General features: G+C 55.3%; 1 protein-coding gene across 1 annotated transcript in view; it reads left to right on the top strand.

Moving 5' to 3' along the window:
- The window catches only part of LOC116940046 (synaptotagmin-9-like), a 37,602-nt gene extending 15,454 nt beyond the window's left edge, over positions 1–22,148 (top strand). Inside the window, exons 4-6 of the mRNA XM_076065496.1 lie at positions 19,988–20,108; positions 21,464–21,635; positions 22,136–22,148. Of these exons, the coding sequence (XP_075921611.1) occupies positions 19,988–20,108; positions 21,464–21,635; positions 22,136–22,148 (306 nt within the window). The remainder of the gene's footprint in view (positions 1–19,987; positions 20,109–21,463; positions 21,636–22,135) is intronic.
- Positions 22,149–22,700: the final 552 nt, after the last annotated feature.

Raw genomic sequence — 22,700 nt, 5'->3', positions numbered from 1 at the left:
TTAACAATCATCGGGCGCGTGCAGCGCGGAACGAGTCGATTTGTATCCGCAATGTGGGGAGGAGTAAACTGGGAGGACGCTTGCGTTGCGGGGGGGGGGGGCTACCAGAGTTTTGGGACACCCAGGAACTCCCCCCTCGTGCTCCGTTGCTTTGAGCGGCTGCGTTGAGGTCCATGGCTGTGACCTCTGCTGGGGGGCAGTGGGATTGCGGGAAGGGGGGGGGGGTGATGAGAGAGAACCCCCGGGGGAGTGTTGGCGGGGGGGGGGGTGGAATTGCCCAAGTGCCAGGAGCAGACAGAGGAGTCGCTGAGAATGACGAGCCGCCGATATGCTGGAGCGTGAGATGAGATCACCTCGCACAGTCGTTGACACGTCCTCTGGGGATGTACTGCGAGAAATGTAAGGGGGCGGGCGGGCGGGGGGGGGGGTTACGTGAATTAAATAAAGGTTGTAGAGTGGGACCCACGATGAAAACGAGCCAAGCGAAAATCTCTCACCTCACAACATGAGCGGAAATTATCTGCAAATGATCGATCGTTATAAGGAGCGTAATAATCTATGTTGATCGATTCAATACTCGATATTTAAATCGCGAGGATTGCGGCCGGCATCGGCAGCTATGCAACGGTGAGCCTGGACAGGGATTGGATGGGCAACCTCCACTCTAGTAACAGGTGTTGCGGGCAGCGGATCGAGTGCGTTGCGAGCAGCAAAGGGCAGTGCGGCAACATGCATCGTTGTGCTCTACATCTATGCTCCCGTGTCTATACTTCCCACATTTACCAACCCTCCCCCCGTGATCCGCATGGCATAGGGAGACGATCATCCAGCAGTAGAGTGACAAAAGCACTGCACATTTACACGAGATCCTTGGAGAGTGAGAAAGAGAGAGAGAAAGCAAGGCTGGGTTGGGGGTGGGGAACGAAAGACCGCACTGGATGGAGCAAGGAAGAGAGATCAGCCAGAGAGAGGAGAGAGCGAGAGGATGGGGGTGGGGGGGGGTGAATCTGCAGAGGGGGCGCAGGCTCGGAGCGAGGCGGTGCGCGGGGACGAGAGGAGGAGGCAGGGACAGCGGCACGGCCAAGGGGGCAGCGGCAGGGCGCGCGCGATCCCGGCCAGACAGCTCGGGCGCTAATCGCGTCACTCAGCGAGGACAACGCCAAGTTCACACCTCGTGGTGGGGGGGGGGGGGGAGACCCGGGCAGAGGGGCGGGGTGGGTGGGGGGACACCCGGGCAGAGGGGCGGGGTGGGTGGGTGGGGGCCGCCCGGGCAGAGGGGCGGGGTGGGTGGGGGCCGCCCGGGCAGAGGGGCGGGGTGGGTGTGGCGGGGCCACCCGGACAGAGGGGCGGGGTGGGTGGGGGCCACCCGGACAGAGGGGCGGGGTGGGTGTGGCGGGGCCACCCGGACAGAGGGGTGCGGACTGCTGAGGGATGCGCTGAGCGCGCGTGGTGAGCGACTCGGAGGCGCGAGGAACTGAAGACGAGTGGGGAGGCGGCCCCACTCGATAAGCCGGCGCCAGCAATTGCCCCAGCTCTGTGGTCCTCTGTATATTAAGGTTTTATCGGCCAGATAGTCTCGTCCCTTCACCTGATGAAGGCCGCTTGTGTTGTGGCCGAAACGTCGTGAGAATATTATTGTGTTATTTTATTTTATCAATTTATTATTTTATTCTCATTCTACGTGACTTTACCGAAAGAACCAAAGAAGATGAATCATTGCAGTCACGAAAGCTTTAAATCGAAATTTTATCGGCCAGTTAATGAGTGTTTACATGCGAGAGGAAGCCGGAGCACCTGGAGAAAACATATCCGTGCAAGGGGGAAACACTCTATCCCATACAGACGGAACAGGTGTACTGCCTGCTCCTGGCATGTGATCCATCAACCCTCGCCTCCACAATGCTGGGTGACCGGCCACGTTCCTAGCAACCACCGCCCGGCTGCCCGGACGCCACGCGATTAATGTTCTCACGGCGCCCAAGTGCGGCCCCGTGCCTGCGCCAGGCGGGGTTAGAGCTGGTGCCAGGAGTGAGACTGCGTCTGAGAAAGGTTGAAACTCGCAAGTGTAGAGTATTTCGCAAGCGGTGGCGTTCTATATGCCAATTAAAGCCTGCCCATCATAATCGCAGATTCCAAGCGATCTCTTCCCAATGAGTGTACGACAATCCTCATCTTGGTCGAATGCCCCCCACGTACTCTCCTACCTCTCCCCTCTCATCTAACTCTACTCCCCTCCACGCACTCTCCTACCTCTCCCCTCTCATCTCACTCCACTCCCCTCCACGCACTCTCCTACCTCTCATCTCACTCTACTCCTCTCCACTCACTCTCCTACCTCTCCCCTCTCATCTCACTCTACTCCCCTCCCCACATTCTCCCACCTCTCCCCTCTCATCTTACTCTACTCCCCTCCACGCACTCTCCTACCTCTCCCCTCTCATCTCACTCTACCCCCCTCCACACACTCTCCTACCTCTCTCTCCCCTCTAAACTCCACTCCAGCGACCAATGTCTTCTATCGGACCCCGCCTTCATCATCCGCCCAGTGGGAGGTCGCTAATTCTCCTCCGCTGCCCGCCACAGCGTAGCGCTCCCTCCCCCAACCACCCGTGCTCTCGACTCCCTGTCCCTGTTCAACTCCCAGACACAATAGCTTCCTTTCACTTTGTCTCTGACTGACTGCCTCCTTCCATCTCTCTCTCTTTCTCTCTCCACAGAGCAAACACGCCCACAGTTTCTGTACTGGGAGATTCGCTCGCATTCTGACGGTCACGTAAACACACGATCGTGTCGTCTAAAGCGATCTGGCGCGAGAATTGTTTTTTTTTCTTTGGTGAGATTCTCGGGGCTTGCGAGTAAATTACCGATCCCTTCGCCAGATTAGGCCGCGTCCGCGTGACACGGGACATCGAGAAGCTCGTGGGGGAGGGCTGCACGCGCAGGCCTCTTGCAGGGGAAGGCGACCGGGCACGTGTCTATGAACATGTGTGTGAACATGCGTGTCTGTGAACATGCGTGTCTGTGAACATGCGTGTCTCTGTTAGCATGCTACGCCACGAAACCGACGACTTGAATTCAATTTCCGCTCACGGCCAACACCAACGATCATTATTTGAACTGATGCTGGGCCACCCCTACGTCGACTCAGCCTCAAATGAGTACTTGGTGCAGTGTTTAAACATCGTCACTTGGGAGACAAAGGCGGACGGGTGTGGTCCTGGCCACCACCCCCACGTATTCCGTGCCGGCCTTCATAGATGCTCGCTAAGAACACTCTAGCTCCTACAGTCTGTTAAGGCTATATGGGTTTTTTGTCTTTATGTGTTCATATGTGGTGGGGACGGTAATGTGGTGGGGCGGTAATGCAGTGGTGAACTCACTGCGCTACGAACCAAACGGCCCGAGTGAAAACCCTGGCCACGGCTAATATCAGTGCTGATTATCTGAACCGATCATGTGCTTCCCCTTAACTCATCTCAGCTTTAAATGAGCGCCTGTCTCAGTGTTAACCTCAGCAATTATAGGTGCTCGCTAACACCATTTTCCCGCACCTCCGATTGGCGCGGTTGGCTACGTACGGTGCGAAAGAAGCTCAGCATACATTGCCATTACTGCCTTGAGTCTAGATTCGTTTTTGTTTGCCCTACACGGAGTGTGACATGGTCGGTCGCATTGTTACCACACACTCAGGAGGACGATAGGTTTGAACTCCGACCTGGGTGCCACTCAGCCCATCATCATCATCATACCTGTGGTGAGGTCGATAAAATGAATAGTGTGCAGGCAATATGGTTTGTCTTGCGGAGAAAGCGACTGTCCTCGTAGTGATGTCGAATTAAACACCGTGGTTTTAAGCTCCCACGAACGATATTATCTCAACCTCCCACGTCCGTCAGACGTCGCGGGTTAATCTAACTCTCCCGATTTAGAACTCTGCGCGAGTGTAAGCCATTTTGATAACACAATTTTTTTAATAAGTTGCACTACGAAAATAAGATTCCTCTTGTCAAGCCCGATATGTCTGTAGCCACTGCCCTCCGTGTATTTGCAGAATATCTATGTATAATTTACAGTACACATATTAAATTTAAGCTCATGCATAAATGCATGCGTTCATCCCACCCCTGCCTGCGCGCGCCGAGACCCACTCTCGCGTCGCCTGCTATTTCCTTTCTACGCAGTCACCAGCGCGACCCCTTCCACTGCAGCCACGACGGCTGATGCTGCCCTTCCCTACAGCTTCCATCATCTCCCTCCATCTCCCACCACCCCCACCGTCATACCGCCCTCTTCCTCCCGCACGGCCCTTCTCTCGGCTCCCACCCGCCAGCCGTCGCTGGTCCTCTCACTCCTCATCCCTTCGCTCCTTCCACCCTCCCCCCAACCCCAGCTCCCACCCCCCCCCCGCCCCACACACGGTTGCTGCAGTTTCTAATCTGTGGCAGAAAATAAACGAGCCCTGGGAGCTATAAGCGTCGGCGAGGAAAGCGCCGTGCGGGCGGAATGCTAATGCTGCGCCGCGCTCCGTTTCACCCCGCCGCCCCTGTGCCGGGCGACTGCCGAGAGGAGGCGCGGGACGGCAAGGCCCCAGCGCCTGCCGCACGCTGGGGCCTGCCGCACGCGATCTCGCGGCCCGGTGGCACGACGACTGCCGTGGTCCTAGAGCCGAGCTGACCGAGCTGACCGAGCTCTCTGTCTCCCGTCACACAATTGCACACGTCCGTGCCCTGCCAGGGCCCGGACGGCGCTCTTTGTCCGCTATCGCGATTTCAATTTATGCGACTGCATCGCGAGTCGATGCATTGGTTCATCGATTCAAACCGAACCTCGCGCTCACAATACCTGCGTGGGGAGAGACGTGCGCGCGTGAGGATCGAGTATTGATGGAATGTAAATGCAGTACAATTTGGATGTGTTCAGTGTCTGTATGCGACCTATCTCGAGACGCTGTGCAGAACCGGTGGGGATGTTTATAGAGAGAGATAGAAGGAGACAGTCAGTCACAGGCGAAGTAAGAGCAACGTTTTAAGCCTGGACTTGAAGGGGCCAGGGAGTCGACAGCACGGAAGGCAGGGGGAGCGAGTTTCAGATGAGTGCAGCAGAGGGGAATGAGCGACCTACCCCTGAATGAAGGTTGACTGGGGTATTCGGTAAAACAGACTTGGTTGCTGGAGTGTAAACGAGACGGGATAGGTAGGAGAGTGTGTGGAGGGCAGTAGACGGGGATGAGAGTGGAGATAAGAGTCCACGGAGTATGTTGCAGAGATCTTGAAATCTGGCATTGGAATGGCAGCCAATGGAGGGATCGGAGTGTTGTGGGGGTGGGGGGGGGATGTGGTCTCACGGACGGGTGCGAGACAGAATTTTGGCAGCGGCATTTAGCACAGCAGCACGCCCACCATGTTGGGCCAAACGCGCCACGCACAGCCACATTATCCCACATTCCCAACGGGGACCTCCACCTCAAAGTCCTTTCCCTCTCCTCCACTGTCGGTCTCTCCGCTGGGACTAATGCAGCGACGTATTTATCGCCGACGAGTTCACGTGGTCCCGTCGCCACGCCCTGCGGAGGTCGCTGGAGATCATCGGCCCTCGTTGTTGTTGCGTCGCTTTGCCCACTCGCCGTTTCCCTGGCGGATGGTGCCGCCGGCGACACGCGGAGACTTGGCGACGCGGGCCGCGAAGCCTCCGCGCCAGACCAAGGCCTCACCTGCGCCGCGAACAGCGCCGAAGCCCTCAAGGGAACACATCGCAGGAGCCTGACTCTTAACAGCCTTGTTCGTCCGTAACTTAAAGTGCACATATTATCGTCAGCAGCAGCATTATGTTTTATTTTAAGCAGTTTTACAGTGTTGGAGAAGTGGATGTGGAAGCAGGAGGGAGGTTCAAGAGATGGCAAAAGCGGCTCTCGCGTGGAAGGAGAATTCGTGTTCATTAAGAGCTGGAGTATATTTTGTTCCGCGATTCAAATTGTTGTTGTTAACGTCCGCGTTCCTGATCCATACCCTGCATCAGGTAATACGCGCCGATTGCACTTTCTCTGTATGCATGCATGCATGTACGTTGAACTTCTTTCGCACCGTGCGTAGCCAACCGTTTTAATCGGAGGTACGGGAGACGGACAACGAACGATGATTGTTCCAGGTGAGCGCGAGGGTGACGGAGACGTCGCGAGTTCACTCCCGTGCGTCAGCGAGGAGCCTGGGAGAGTGATCACTCGTCCAGGGGAAGCCCTCGTCATTTTACTCGGCTCCTCTTGCCCGCCACACAGCCCGAAGCAATAATCCGCGTCAGCGCCACGCGACCCGGGACGCTGCTGCCGGACGACCAGATACAAATCGAGCGTGTGCGGAGAAAGAGAGAGAGCGGGAGCAACTCCATCAATAAATGAATCGATGTATCTCCCGGCCATCCCTTGGTCAAGCGTGGAATTCCAGCCGTGGTCCCAATTTGCGGCGGAGTTGACAATTACCGCTGGGGGAAGAGGTGAGGGGTCGCAGCGCACGCCGGGAGGCTGAGAGAAACAACGATGGTTTTATATTCCGTTGCTGTACGTTTTGGCTTTTGTCATTCTGGTGGCCCCAAACCACTCGGGTAAACGAGTCTACATTCTGGTCTACTCGCTAAACGCAATCAACATGAAACGTGAACTTCTCCGTACATCGCTCGACAAATTTTCCCATTCAGATTCCCACGGCCCCGTTTGGTGGCGATGGACTGACCGGACAGGCGGGAATCTCAGCTTCAGATGCCGGAGACAGACAGCGGCGCGGGCTCGTGACACCACGGGGGGGGGGGGGGGGCTCGTGACACCATGGGGGGGGGGGGGCTCGTGACGCCGGGGGGGGGGGGTTCGGGGCTCGTGACGCCACGGGGAGGGGGTGTCGTGACGCCACAGGGGGGGTGGCTCATGACGCCACGGGGGGTGGGGGGCTTGTGACGTCACGGGGGGCTATGAACGCCGGGCCCCTTGGCCAGGAACGATGGCCCGCGCCCAAGCGGCGCGTAAACCCCTGGCGCGAGGACGCAGAGCGAACGTCGCCTTGAGCAGTGAAGAGTGAAGGAGGCGACATCGATTTTAATGAAGGGGGCGGCCGCGGTGGCGGCGAGCGGTCACGGCACCCGCGGTAATAATCGCAGCGCATTGTGGGTGCATCTATGTGAGTCTGGGTCTTTGTGCGAGTCTGTGGGTCTCTATGTGAGTCTGTGGGTCTCTGTGTGAGTCTGGGTCTTTGTGCGAGTCTGTGGGTCTCTATGTGAGTCTGTGGGTCGTTGTGTGAGTCTGTGGGTCTCTACGTGAGTCTGTGGGTCGTTGTCTGAGTCTATGGGTCTCTGTGTGAGTCTGTGGGTCATTGTGTGAGTCTGTGGGTCTCTACGTGAGTCTGTGGGTCTCTGTGTGAGTCTGTGGGTCTCTGTGTGAGTCTGTGGGTCTCTACGTGAGCCTGTGGGTCTCTATGTGAGTCTGTGGGTCTCTGTGTGAGTCTGTGGGTCTCTACGTGAGCCTGTGGGTCGTTGTGTGAGTCTGTGGGTCTCTATTTGAGTCTGTGGGTCTCTATTTGAGTCTGTGGGTCTCTGTGTGAGTCTGGGTCTTTGTGCAAGTCTGTGGGTCTTTGTGCGAGTCTGTGGGTATCTGTGTGAGTCTGTGGGTCTCTACGTGAGTCTGTGGGTCTCTGTGTGAGTCTGTGGGTCTCTGTGTGAGTATGTGGGTCTCAGCGTGAGTCTATGGGTTTTTGTGTGAGTCTGTGGGTCTCTGTGCGAGTCTGTGGGTCACTACGTGAGTCTGTGGGTCTCTGTGTGACTCTGTGGGTCTCTGTAGGAGTCTGTGGGTCACTGCGTGAGTCTGTGGGTCTCTGTGTGAGTCTGTGGGTCACTGCGTGCGTCTGTGGGTCTCTGTGTGAGTCTGTGGGTCTCTGTGTGAGTCTGTGGGTCTCTGTGTGAGTCTGTGGGTCTCTGTGGGTCTCTGTGTGAGTCTGTGGGTCTCTTTGCGAGTCGGTGGGTCACTGCGTGAGTCTGTGCCGTACATTGCCGATTTACGTCGCGGGAAAACTCGGAGGAGAGCTTTGTCAGCCGCCTTGGCGTTTCACTCCGCTACTTGCAAGTCAGTTCCTGAAGAAGCGAAACATCGGACACCGCGCCGAACAAGACGTGGGACGAGCCGATAACACTGGGAGTGTGCCACACACGACGCAAGGAGCAGCAGTACAATCTCCCTCGGCGCTGTCGCAAGAGACAAAATACATTCCCTTCGCACTCCGTGTCCAGTAGTTTTCTAATCCCCTGGACAATATTTTGCCAAATCTCAAAGCTTCAATCTGTTCCCGCCTCTAAGCATCCTCATCCATTTTCAGGGAATTTAGTTAGAAAATCTAGTTGAAATCTGATACATTTAAAGGAGTCGGTTTCCACGGACACAATCTGCGCGGATCTCGCGCGCCGCGCGCTACCAAATGTTAAAGCGACGCACGGCACCGCTCGGCTCATTAGCCGCTCGTTCATCATCGCGCCGCTCTCCTCGCCGCACACACAGCACGCGCCGTAGCACGTGGACACCCCCTCCACCCCCTCCACCCCCCTCCACCCCCCTCTACCTCCCTCCACCCCCCTCCAGCCCCCTCCACCCCCCTCCAGCCCCCTCCACCCCCCTCCAGCCCCTCCACCCCCGTACCCCCCGCCTCCGCCCCTCGCCCCACGTGCATGGCGGCAATTTATATAAAGTAAGATTAATAAAATGACGTCCTCTTTTTGTTTGCCTCATCCACTGAGGCCTCGTTGATTCTCGAGTTTGGTTTTCGTGTTCGAGGACATCGCGAGATGCCGGAGGCACATCCAGCACGCGCGGGAGCGGGTGACACAGCTCCGCAGAGGCGGAGGACATCGTGATGATGATGTTGTTGTTGTTGTTGTGCCGCCATCTCCTGGACATGTCTTCCCTGAAATGGAGAACGAATATCTCAGCGGGTCCTCGCCTGATTAAATAAATTAATCAATGGAATCTACAACACGCTGGTGTCCTCGTGCGGTGGCAGTGGTGGAGCTGGTCGTGGTGGTAGTGATGGAAAAGATGCAATGGTGGTGGTGCATTGGTGGTGCTGGTAGTGGTGGTGGTGCATTGGTGGTGATGACGATGGTGGTGGTGCAGTGGTGGTGCTGGTAGTGGTGGTACAGTGGTGGTGGTGCAGACGATGGTGGTAGTGGTGCAGTGGTGGTGCTGGTAGTGGTGGTACAGTGGTGGTGGTGTTGGTAGTGTCGATGGTGGTGCTGACGACGGTGGTGGTCGTGGACGGGATAACCAATTCTCCCTGGCGCACGCTCGCCCCAGCCACGCTCCGTGTGTCCACGACGCTCCGTGTGTCCACCACGCTCCGTGTGTCCACCACGCCCCTTGTGTCCACCACGCCCCTTGTGTCCACCACGCCCCTTGTGTCCACCACGCCCCTTGTGTCCACCACGCCCCTTGTGTCCACCACGCCCCGCCCCCCTCTCCTTCCCCTCTCCCCCCTCCGGGCTCCCCAGAATCCCATCTCGACCGCCCCCGCCCCTCTCACGCAGCCACTGATTGCCGGGGCCCGGTTGCCATGGCGACGTGATTTTTGGAAGCGCGAAGCGCCAAGGGGCGCCGTGTTTTGACTCGACGCAATGGGGGGGGGGCAGAGTTGGGGGGGAGGGGTGAAGGGGGGGGGCACAGGGGCCGTCCCACTTGGATTGCCGCTCGCTCGTTAGAGACGTAGGGAAGAGTGGGTGAGGGGGAGGGCGGAGTGGGGGGGGGTAGCGAGAACAATCAAATTAAAACGAATTAAAACGAAGCAGAAATGGCCTCGTAAATATCCCCCCCCACCACCACCACGCGTTTTATTGTCGCATCGCCACGGTCCGCGTGTCTGCGGCAGAGTTTACGAGCAGACAGACGCGGGCGCAATACAAAGAAACAAAGACAAAGATCCCTGCACCCGTACCCTCCGTGGAGCTGTGTTCGGGGAAAGTGCCCCTCGAGAAGAGAAGGCGTGACGGGCCAGGCCCCACTCCCGGCCGCCTTTGTGTCCCCAGCGCTGATGTTTACACACCGTACAAGCCGCACCTCGCTTGAGACTGACACACGCACGCGCCGACACGCACACACAGAGGCATGCACACCACGAAGATAAAAACAAGCGTCCCCTGAGGCCTTATCGACTTGAGGGGGGCTGGTGGTGTCAGCGAGCGCCTGGTGAGGCCCATGGCATGGCGCCGGTGTTTGCGCACTCATTTAAGGCTGGGTCGACCTAGTGGACGTCCGGGATAGTATCAGGTACTGATCGCGACTGATAGCGACTGTTGGCTGTGCACAAAACGCAGGCGCACAGTGCAAAGACGAAGATCCCCCGTATAGCCTTAACAGACTGTAGGGGCAAGTGCTGAAGCGAGCACCTATGAAGGCCGGCACGGAACGCGAGAGGGTGGGTGGCCAACAGCACGCCCGGCCGCCTTTGTCTCCACAGTGCTGATATTTACACACCGTTAATCATTTAAGCCTGAGTCGACCTAGGGCAAGAAGCGTAACATGTTACCCGTAGCTGGGGATATAACGCAGGGCAGAGGGTTCATAGCGCAGTGTGCTAATCACTGCGCCATCACCCCCCCCCATCCCACCTTTGCTCTGGCGGCTTTTAAACTCAAGTGAATTATTATTCACTTGAGTGGGGGTTTTTTTTCTCCTTTGGTCGTTTTTTGTTGTTGCAATTATTCCAAATGGGCCCGGATGAGTCCCTTGAGAAATATTTCGCGTTGTCCGTGGGAATCGTCGCTGCGCCGATCCGCACCTGGCGGAGTGTCTCGTCTGGGTTCCCGCGCGGCAGACAAAAACGCTGAATGGGGAACGTAAAGACATTACTGAATGGACACAAGGAGAGATATTAGATTTCGCCCCCAGAATAAAAGCATATATATAAATAAAATAAAACCAGAGCATCAGCCGCCACAGCAGCGGCGCCCGGATCTGCTGTGTGCTTTAATAAATGCGCCTTGTTTCGCGACAGGCAAGCGGCTCTCGAAAACAAACATCACAGCTGCCAAGGCGAGGAGGCGCCGTTTCGAGAGGGCATGCAAAGGGCGTTCGTGTGATGACGGCGTTCAGTGATGAGGCTGATGTGTGTATTGCCAAACCACGTGTGTGTGCCCATCACTGGCCCGTGTGTGTGTCCATCACCACTTGTGTGTGTGTGTCCATCACCACCTGTGTGTATGTGTGTCCATCACCACCTGTATGTATGTGTGTGTCCATCACCACCTGTGTGTATGTGTGTGTCCATCACTGGCCCGTGTGTGTGTGTGTCCATCACCACCTGTGTGTATGTGTGTGTCCATCACCACCTGTGTGTATGTGTGTGTCCATCACTGGCCCGTGTGTGTGTGTGTGTCCATCACCACTTGTGTGTGTGTGTCCTTCACCACCTGTGTGTGTCCATCTCCACCTGTGTGTGTCCATCACCACCTGTGTGTGTCCATCACCACCTGTGTGTGTGTGTCCATCACTGGCCTGTGTGTGTGTCCATCACCACCTGTGTGTGTGTCCATCACCACCTGTGTGTGTGTGTCCATCACCAACTGTGTGTGTGTGTGTCCATCACTGGCCCGTGTGTGTGTGTCCATCACCACCTGTGTGTGTGTGTGTCCATCACCACCTGTGTGTATGTGTGTGTCCATCACTGGCCCGTGTGTGTGTGTCCATCACCACCTGTGTGTATGTGTGTGTCCATCACTGGCCCGTGTGTGTGTGTCCATCACCAACTGTGTGTGTCCATCACCACCTGTGTGTGTCCATCACCACCTGTGTGTGTGTCCATCACTGGCCTGTGTGTGTGTCCATCACCACCTGTGTGTGTGTGTGTGTCCATCACCACCTGTGTGGGTGTCCATCACTGGCCCGTGTGTGTGTGTGTCCATCACCACCTGTGTGTGTGTGTGTCCATCACCACCTGTGTGTGTGTCCATCACTGGCCCGTGTATGTGTGTGTCCATCACTGGCCCGTGTGTGTATCCATCACCACCTGTGTGTGTGTCCTTCACTGGCCCGTGTGTGTGTCCATCACCACCTGTGTGTGTGTCCATCACTGGCCCGTGTATGTGTGTGTCCATCACTGGCCCGTGTGTGTGTATCCATCACCACCCGTGTGTGTGTCCATCACTGGCCCGTGTGTGTGTGTCCATCACCACCTGTGTGTGTGTGTCCATCACCAACTGTGTGTGTGTCCATCACTGGCCTGTGTGTGTGTGTCCATCACCACCTGTGTGTGTGTGTCCATCACCAACTGTGTGTCTGTGTGTCCATCACTGCCCCGTGTGTTTGCTTCGCGGGCTTGCGTAGTGGAATAGTCACTGGGCGTGCAAGCAGCAGCGGGCTCCGGAGAGGGGCGGGGCACTGCCCCAGAGCGAGGTCCTCGTCCTGGACTCAACAGCAAAGAGGTTGCGGGGCCGAGGAGGGGAGGCTCCCAAAATCGATGCAGCAGAACAGAACGAACGACCTCCCACTGAGCGAAGATTTTGACCGGTGGTTTCCGAAATGAAGCCTTGGCAAGCTGAATTGGAGAGTGCGTGCAGGAGAATGGAGTGAGATGAGAGGGGAGAGGTTGGAGAGTACGTGCAGGAATTGGAGTGAGATGAGAGGGGAGAGGTCGGTCGAGGCGAGTGCATTGGGGATCTCTAAGACGGCGATTGTGATCTTGAAATTGATCTGGGAGTGGATTTGGAGTCTGTTGGGCGATCGGAGTATGGGGGGGGGGAGATCTAGTCTCCAATACGTGGGTGGATCAGAAGCCTGACGGAAAATGCAACTGAGACAGCATGAAGGGGACAAAGAGGCATGTATATTCTTAAATCAAATCGTGATCTTGAATTGTGAGGTTTCATTGCGGTTGGGATGTATGGCGGTGAATCATTCAATACCCAGTAAGGAACAAGGTGGCTCACTGTTGAACACCCCACACACAATTCTTGGTTTAAAGCTTTCGTGACTGCAGGAATTCATATTTTTGGGTGTTTTCGGTAAAGTCACGTAGATGGTTCAAAGAAAATAACAAAAAACTACGACGTTTCGATCACAATACAAGCGATCGTCATATTTCCTCCTGATGACGATCGCTTGTGTTGTGATCGACCCAAAGAATATGGACCACACACACACTTTTCTAAAAATGGTTAAGCGCCATCGTGGCTCAATGTGGACCGCAAACTGCTTGCCAATGCAAGAAGAGCTCACCGCCACAGGCTGAGAACCCGGTCGCTACTCGGTGAATGAGGCTGCGTTCACTCGTAGCCGGGGATCGGCTGGTGAAAGAGTTCATCTCTGGCCAATCTCGGACGCTGGCTGAGAGCGAGCGCTCGTGTTGTGTTCACGGGCGGTGGGATGGCGGTTGGCCGGGTCTGTGTCTCCGCCGTGGCAGGGAGCACGATGGGGCCATGAGCGCCGGGCTGCTCATTCCGAGCCCCGCGTGTCATCGCGTTGACACTACATCGAACGCTACAATGCAAATCGTCGATCCAAGCCCCGTGGCTAAAATAAATATTGTCACAAAGAATGCACATTTGTAGAAACAAAGACTAAGATCCCTCGTTAGCCTTAAAGACGTTTGGGGAGAGTGTTGTTAGCGAGCACCTATGAAGGCCTGAACAGGACACGAGTGGGTGGGTGGCTAGCACCACGCCCAGCCACCTTTCTCTCCCCAGTGGCGATGTTTTCACCACCGCCCCAGGTACTCGTCTGAGGCTGAGTCGACCTATGGGAGGCCCAGGACCGGTTCAGATATTCGGCCACCCGGGAATCGAACCCGGGGGGGCCGGGTTCATAGCGCAGCGCTCGGCGTTGCACTGCGGCTCCCCTGACGCCCACCCACAACCCCCTCCACGTGCACCGCATGGGACGCGACCCTTGCATCAACAAATCCGGCAATAAAGAATTCATGCCGTTTACATGAAGACCTCATCGTAATACAATGAAAATTGCTCATTTGCATAATTTAATTATTGAACACAAAGAAGCTGTTAATAATGGAAAATCCACCTCCGAGGTCATTTTAATTGGATTTCGCCACATTTCATTTAAATGAGTCAAATTCACTTCAAATATTCATGCCGTGCAGAGATACAGTTTATACTGCCGATTTACGCGGTCGATCGCTCTCGTCGAAGACGCGTTGTTCCCTCTCGTCGAAGTCGCGTCGATCCCTCTGACACCGATTTTCAAGGCTCACGAAACGTATTTTCTTTGAGAATCGTTCGGTTAAGCGGCAAAAAGCTTTAACAGCTGCTCCACTCGAGTCGGTAAGGTTTGGCGAGTGGAAGTGACGCAGCACGGCTGTACGCGTCGCACGCTACGTCACAAAGGTAAACCAAAGATAAACTCAACACATTCGCCAACGGAACTGTGACCTTAAAAACAATAACGAGTATATACCAGGCGATGTTTCGGCCAATGTCCCTTTTCCGGAGCATATAGAGAGGTCAGATGGGTAGAGGCAACTGCGTTTTCTTCTTCGTACGCTGATGTTGATGTACAGCAGCAGCAGCTGTGGTTTTACATGGAGGTGGTTCGTGAGCCAGATGATTGCGTCAGGAGTTGTGATGCTGATGCCCCCTCCTTCGTAGTTTATAAATCGGACATTGAGCTGCTCGACGTTCCACGGTTCTGTCGTGGGTGGTGACCACGGTCTCCGAAAACTGCCAGAGTTTTACGTTTCATGAATGTGCATCATCATTAACAAGTATCTACATCATCATCATCATCATCATCTGCTGCTGCCATGATTTGTGTGCGGACGTAGTTCACGATTGTGGCTCCTTCACGCTTTGCGGAAGATCTTAGCCAGGGATATTCCTGCATCGTCTTTCACGAGCAGGAGGGGTTTGTGACTTGCTGTGAACTCCATTCGGCTTTCCAAGCAAGCATCACCATCATCATCATATTCAGGGTTGAGGTCGCGTTGTTGAAGGTTAAGCGCGTGTGTAGGCAGCTGCATGCAAAGGTACACAGCTCCACCACTCTGCTGTGCGTGGGCTGCTGGGGAGTGAATCGCGCGCGAGAGAGAGAGAGATAAACATTTTCTCCAGGATTACAAAACGACTTCTTCCCCAGCTTCAATGAGCAGTCAGGGCCCTGGGGGCGGGCGGGCGCCTGGGGAGGGCGATGACCGCCGCACGTCGCCTCTGCTCAGGTAAACCGCCCGTGCGTCTTCATCACGGTCACCCGCCCGCCACCACCGCCTCTCCTCTCTCGCCAATTAACTCCGCCAGGCGGGGCAGCTGCTCCCGGCTCCGGTTTCGGTTGCGGAGGCTGCAAACTCCACCCCGGGGTTTGCCGTCTCGGGTGACGCCGAGTGCAGGGGACCTGATTGATGATTTGAATGTGACGGCCGGCGTGCGATGGTGATATTCGAGAATATCGTGAGGGTGGAGATGATGATGGTTATGATGCTGCGCAAGGAGTGTTGGGCTTCACCGCACCGGTTCCCCGAGTGAACAGCGTGGGCTGTTTCTGCGCCCGCCTGCTGTAGAAAGCGCTGATGATGAGGCCATTGTATGGGTCTCTGTGTGAGTCTATGGCTCTCTATGCTAGGCTGCGGCGCTCTACGTGACTCGGGGTCTCTGTGTGAGTCTATGACACTCTGTGCTAGGCTGCGGCTCTCTATGTGACTCGGGGTTTCTGTGTGAGTCTATGACTCTCTATGCTAGGCTCCGGCTCTCTATGTGACTCGGGGTCTCTGTGTGAGTCTATGGCTCTCTATGCTAGGCTGCGGCTCCCTACGTGACTCGGGGTCTCTGTGTGAGTCTATGGCTCTCTATGATAGGCTGCGGCTCTCTATGTGACTCGGGGTCTCTGTGTGAGTCTATGACTCTCTATGCTAGGCTCCGGCTCTCTATGTGACTCAGGGTCTCTGTGTGAGTCTATGGCTCTCTATGCTAGGCTCCGGCTCTCTATGTGACTCGGGGTCTCTGTGTGAGTCTATGGCTCTCTATGCTAGGCTGCGGCTCCCTACGTGACTCGGGGTCTCTGTGTGAGTCTGTGGCTCTCTTTGCTAGGCTGCGGCTCTCTATGTGACTCGGGGTCTCTGTGTGAGTCTATGGCTCTCTATGCTAGGCTGCGGCTCTCTATGTGACTCGGGGTTTGTGTGTGAGTCTGTGGCTCTCTATGCTAGGCTGCGGCTCTCTATGTGACTCGGGGTCTCTGTGTGAGTCTATGACTCTCTATGCTAGGCTGCGCCTCTCTATGTGACTCGGGGTCTCTGTGTGAGTCTGTGGCTCTCTATGCTAGGCTGCGGCTCTCTATGTGACTCGGGGTCTCTGTGTGAGTCTATGGCTCTCTATGCTAGGCTGCGGTTCTCTATGTGACTCGGGGTTTGTGTGTGAGTCTATGGCTCTCTATGCTAGGCTGCGGCTCTCTATGTGACTCGGGGTCTCTGTGTGAGTCTATGGCTCTCTATGATAGGCTGTGGCTCTCTACGTGACTCGGGGTCTCTGTGTGAGTCTGTGGCTCTCTATGCTAGGCTGCGGCTCTCTACGTGACTCGGGGTCTCTGTGTGAGTCTATGGCTCTCTATGCTAGGCTGCGGCTCTCTATGTGACTCGGGGTCTCTGTGTGAGTCTATGGCTCTCTATGCTAGGCTGCGGCTCTCTATGTGACTCGGGGTCTCTGTGTGAGTCTATGGCTCTCTATGCTAGGCTGCGGCTCTCTATGTGACTCGGGGTCTCTGTGTGAGTCTATGGCTCTCTATGCTAGGCTGCGGCTCTCTATGTGACTCGGGGTCTCTGTGTGAGTCTATGGCTCTCTATGCTAGGCTGCGGCTCTCTATGTGACTCGGGGTCTCTGTGTGAGTCTATGGCTCTCTATGCTAGGCTCCGGCTCTCTATGTGACTCGGGGTCTCTGTGTGAGTCTGTGGCTCTCTATGCTAGGCTGCGGCTCTCTATGTGACTCGGGGTCTCTGTGTGAGTCTGTGGCTCTCTATGCTAGGCTGCGGCTCTCTATGTGACTCGGGGTTTGTGTGTGAGTCTATGGCTCTCTATGCTAGGCTGCGGCTCTCTATGTGACTCGGGGTCTGTGTGTGATTGTCTGGGCTTCTATTTTTGACAGCGCTGATGGTGAGGTCTATGCCAGCGACGTGCAGTTACTCGATGGGTCACTTGTTTGCGTTGTCATCGGAGACTGAAAAACCCGGGGTGGAGTTTATAGCCTCCCCAACATGGAGGGACGAGCCACTGAGGGGTGGGAAATGGGGGGGTGGGGAGGGAGGGGTGAGGGGTGGGGAGCGAGGGGTGAGGATTGAGGGGTGAGGAGTGAGAAGTGAGGGGTGGGGAATGGGGAGTGAGGGTGTGAGGGGTGAGGAGTGAGGGGTGAGGATTGAGGGGTGAGGAGTGAGGAGTGAGGGGTGGGGAATGGGGAGTGAGGGTGTGAGGGGTGAGGAGTGAGGAGTGAGGGGTGAGGAGTGAGGAGTGAGGGGTGAGGGGTGAGGAGTGAGGAGTGAGGGGTGAGGAGTGAGGGGTGAGGAGTGAGGGGTGGGAGGGGAGGAATGAGGAGTGAGGGGCGGAACTGAGGACCGAGAGTCCTTGACCCAGTGAGAATTCAATGAAATTCCTTTTCATTCCGGACCTCTGCACAGCAGGATGTGTACAGCACGAAGACGAGTTATTGTTATTATTCACTCGAAGAAGCTTTTTAAAACGAAAAAACAAATTACACGAATGTCCCCAAATCATTTGACAAGGCAAAGTCTCCCCCCGCGCTGTAAACAGCTCGCAGGCGCGAGAGAGCCCTCGGCTCGCGAGGGGAGTCGGGATCGCGTCTCCTGCACTGAGAACTCAATTACGCGAAATGGCAATGGGCAAATACATAAATAAATACTCCGAACAGAGGGGCGCACCCTTTGTTCATGTACCACGTTTACCCTCTCAACGAGGAGGGGGCAATAATTCTGGCGAGTCTGGTGGTAGCAGCCGTTGGCGGTAGCGATCGGCGGTCGCGGTAGAGCGAAGTCCAACGTTTCAGTCGACGATGCTCGCCCCCCCCCTTCTCATTCTTTGACTGCGGCCGAAGTGGCAGAGTCGCGATCGGGGAAGGGAATTGCGAGCTTCGGGATTGACAAGCAGCACATAGATGGATGAGAACAACAAGAAGAAGAATAATAAATGACAAACCAAGAAGGTTGGTCGATTCGGTTATTTCCTGCTCCAGCCAGCCCCGCGGGAATGCGCGTGCGGCTCGGGGCACGGGCGCTGGCGAACCCGGCAGGGGTCACGGCGGCGGAAATCGGAAGGTCGCGAGTTCAAATCGCCGCTTGTGGGGGTTGACTCAGTCCATTATCCTTCCGGCGATCGATAAAACGAGTACCACTCTTTGGGAAAGATCAACAGTGTTAGAATAGGGGTTTTCCCCTTTTTTTGGCAACAAAACTGAAACCTTTTTACAAGGATTCATGTCTGCATTAACCACAATACCTGCAGTCAAAATGCAAACAAAAAAACATACTACGATAATATATGCATTGTCCTTGAAACTGATTGGTCCACACCAAGGGACGGCTTTCTTTTGAGCCTCGACCCAATTGGTGCTCGACAAGATGGTCGACCATTTGGTGTGGACCAATCAGTTTCAAGGACAATGAATATATTATCATAGTATGTTTTTTGTTTGCATTTTGACTGCAGGTATTGTGGTTAATGCAGACATGAATCCTTGTAAAAAAAGGTTTCAGTTTTGTTGCCAGAAAAAAAAGGGGAAAACCCCTATTATTACATATTGGTACTGGCAAAGGCGGTCTAATGATGTAGATCAACAGTGTTGTTGACCTATGAATAGACGTGCCCGCTCTTTAGGAGTGTGGATTCTCACCGCTGGTTCAGGGCTCTTAACGGGAGATGTGAACACCGATGTCTCGATGGCGAGGGAGCAGAACATCGCCAGCTGACTGTCGGTGTCGGCGGCGCTCCGCCGTGATGCCAGCGAGAGGGTGCCGGCATTTCCTGCGTTCATTTTATTTCGTTCGGTCATCATCTCTGCAGGTTATTATTTTAAGAACAAGAAACATACAAACTGAACCGTTAAATATCCACACGGAGAGTCCACCCATGCGTATCTAAATCTCGAAACTGTCACGATGCTTAACAATAACAGTGGCATACTAGATGTGGTGTGCCGGGAGCGGAAATACAAACTTTTTTTTCCGGGTAACCCACCCACAGACAGACCCGGCTCAAATTAAACTCCGCATGGGTGCGATGCGCTAACACTGCTGTGGTGGTGGCGGCGGCGTTGTTGTGTGGTGGTGCGGCACGGTGTGGTGCGACAAGGTGCGGTGGTGGGGCACGGTGTGGTGTGGCACGGTGTGGTGGTGGGGCACGGTGTGGTGGTGGGGCACGGTGTGGTGGTGGGGCACGGTGTGGTGGTGTGGCACGGTGTGGTGGTGTGGCACGGTGTGGTGGTGGGGCACGGTGTGGTGGTGGGGCACGGTGTGGTGGTGTGGCACGGTGTGGTGGTGTGGCACGGTGTGGTGGTGGGGCACGGTGTGGTGGTGTGGCACGGTGTGGTGGTGGGGCACGGTGTGGTGGTGCGGCACGGTGTGGTGGTGTGGCACGGTGTGGTGGTGGGGCACGGTGTGGTGGTGCGGCACGGTGTGGTGGTGTGGCACGGTGTGGTGGTGTGGCACGGTGTGGTGGTGCGGCACGGTGTGGTGGTGCGGCACGGTGTGGTGGTGGGGCACGGTGTGGTGGTGTGGCACGGTGTGGTGGTGGGGCACGGTGTGGTGGTGGGGCACGGTGTGGTGGTGTGGCACGGTGTGGTGGTGGGGCACGGTGTGGTGGTGTGGCACGGTGTGGTGGTGGGGCACGGTGTGGTGGTGGGGCACGGTGTGGTGGTGGGGCACGGTGTGTTGCGGCACGGTGTAGTGTGGCACTGTGTGGTGGTGAGCTAGAGTACTGTTGTCACGTGGTGTGGCTGGTTATGCTGACTTACCGGCGTGGTGTGGTGCAGGAGAAGGTGGACCTCGGGGAGTTGATGTTCTCACTGTGCTACCTCCCCACGGCCGGGAGACTCACGCTCACCGTCATCAAGGCTCGCAACCTGAAGGCCATGGACATCACGGGGGCCTCAGGTGATGCACACTCTCATCACACTCTCATCACACTCTCATCACACTCTCATCACACTCTCATCACACTCTTATCACACTCTCATCACTTTGAGGCCACGCGAAGTGTCAAAGGCTCGTCGGCAGGAGGTCATGGGACAGACCCAGATGCCATGGGTTGACTGACTGAGATGACTGACAGACACACCACGTGTGCCCCCCACTGTGCCAACTTTCTGAGTTTTATCCACCTGACGCTCCGCTCGTTGTTGTGAGCGTCGCTCCTCTGTCCTCCGTTGCTGTAGGAGGACGACTGCCTATAAATTGCCCAGTAGCAGCGTCCTCCACGAGCATCCTCCACATAGGCCGAGCTTGACACCGCTGGCACCGGTCATCGGCAAGTCCACTCAGCTCCAGACTCCTTGTGTACCACATCAGCCCATCTCTCGTCAACGACACCTGAGCAGCCCCCACAACGCTCGTGCACGCTCGCGGCACACCGCTGGAGGCAGGGGGGGGGGGGGGAATTACGGGAGCGGTAAAAAAAAAATTTGATTGGGCGAGTGAGGCTGGATCTGGTTCGCGAAAAACATAAGTTAATTTAACAGATGACTGCACGGTTAAACTCCGGGGAATAGATTATGCCCGTACATATTTAACGTAGTGTAGATACATAAATTACACATTTTGACAATTTAGAAACGATTGTATTTATTTATTAACGCATAACACATATATATGTAAGATAAAATCAGGTATTTTTTCCGTTCATCTGCCGGGTCTCACGCGGGTCAGATGAACGTTTTGAGCGAGCAGCTGCCGCTCGCCAGCACTGCGGTCGTTACGATTTATAGTCGCGAGCAGCTGAGCGAAGGGCCGTGTCAATCATTCCGTGGGAGGTGGGGCAGATTAAAATCCCCCGTTTTTCGGAGTCGTTTGGGGATCTCATGGCTTTGGGGTTGGGGCGGACTGGGGGCACGAACGCACGTGTGAGGCAGAGCGATCCAACCACTTACATAGAGACCCGTAGACTTACATACAGACCCGTAGACTTACATTCACTTACAGTACATAGAAACTCATACATTTACAGAACGATGAATACCGTTATTTAGAGAGCCAACAAACTTACAGGGAGACACGTCAGTCACGTGACCGCAGTCTGTCAGTGAGAAATTAAGTCCCTGGTTTTACAGAGAGATACACGGACTCACACAGGAGGCTCGTAGACTCACTCACAACCACTCTACATGCTCTTCTGTTCTTGTTCTCCCACGTCTCATATGCTCGTATCTCCACGTGATTGTATGTTCTCACTTGCCTGTCTCCCTGCGTGCCCGCGTCCTCGCGACCCCTCGCCCGTGTGCCCCCCCCCCCAGACCCCTACGTGAAGGTGTCACTCATGTGCTCGGGCCGGCGTCTCAAGAAGCGGAAGACGTCGACCAAGCGCAACACCCTCAACCCCGTCTACAACGAGGAGATCGTGTTCGACATCCCGCCCGAGAACATGGACCAGGTCAACCTCATCATCGCCGTCGTCGACTACGACCGGTGGGTACCCGTGATGCCCACCCACTCCCCAGCTCCCCCACCCTGCCTTGGGTGGCTGTGTCCAACGACTCGTGTTGGCCAAGTGACTCGGCGGTCAGAGACGCTGAGCCAGCACCGCTGAGGTCCTGGGATCCAGTCCGGGTTTCAGCTCCAACCACCACAGCGATTACACTTACAGACTCACATAGAGACCCATAGACTCACACAGAGACCCTAGACCCACGTTGAGACCCGTAGACCCACGTAGAGACCCGTAGAAGCACATGGAGACCCGTATACCCACATTGAGACCTGGAGGCTCACACAGAGACCCGTGGACTCACATAGATTAAACTGGTAGGGAGTTGATGGTCTCAGCCCAGTCACTGATGACATCACGCAAAAATCCCACCACAATTACTTTGATTCCTCAATTAATTTTGCGAAAATTCACCTCTGAGAATTCAAATATTAGATGTGGGCGTCCGTTCCCCTCGCGTGCCGCCTGTGTGGGTGTTCAGTCCTCCCCGCTGAGCCATCGCTCCTGCTCTCTGATGCCGTCCGCTTTGACGTGAGACGCCTTTGTATTTGCGCTCATGAACCAACGCAAACGCACGTGGGCTATGTAGACGTAACTAACCATTAACTTTGGATTTAAAGCTTTCGTGTCTGCAAGGATTCATCTTCTTTGGTTCTTTCGGTAAAGTCACGTAGAATGAGAATAAAATAATAAAATAAAACAATAAAATTCTCACGACGTTTCGGCCACAACACAAGTGGCCTTCTTCAGGTGAAAGGAACAAACCTGTCGGGACGACAGAGCTTCAGGTGAAAGGAACAAACCTGTCGGGACGACAGCTACAATGTAGTTGTGGCCGAAACGTCGGCCACAACACAAGTGGCCTTCTTTATTGTTTTATTTTATTATTTTATTCTCATTCTATGTGACTTTACCGAAAGAACCAAAGAAGATAACCATTAACTATTTTTTATTATTATTATTTTACCAGGTAATGCCCACTGAGCTATATAGCTCTTTTTCACACAAATGATAGCTCAACGAAGGGGATTATCATGTGGACATGT

This window comes from Petromyzon marinus, chromosome 7 (genome assembly GCF_048934315.1).
Source record: "Petromyzon marinus isolate PM22_M1 ecotype Great Lakes invasive population chromosome 7, UKy_Petmar_22M1.pri1.0, whole genome shotgun sequence".
Taxonomy (NCBI): domain Eukaryota; kingdom Metazoa; phylum Chordata; class Hyperoartia; order Petromyzontiformes; family Petromyzontidae; genus Petromyzon; species Petromyzon marinus.
The sequence above is the reverse complement of the archived record's forward strand: the minus strand, read 5'-3'. Positions and strand labels throughout refer to the sequence as shown.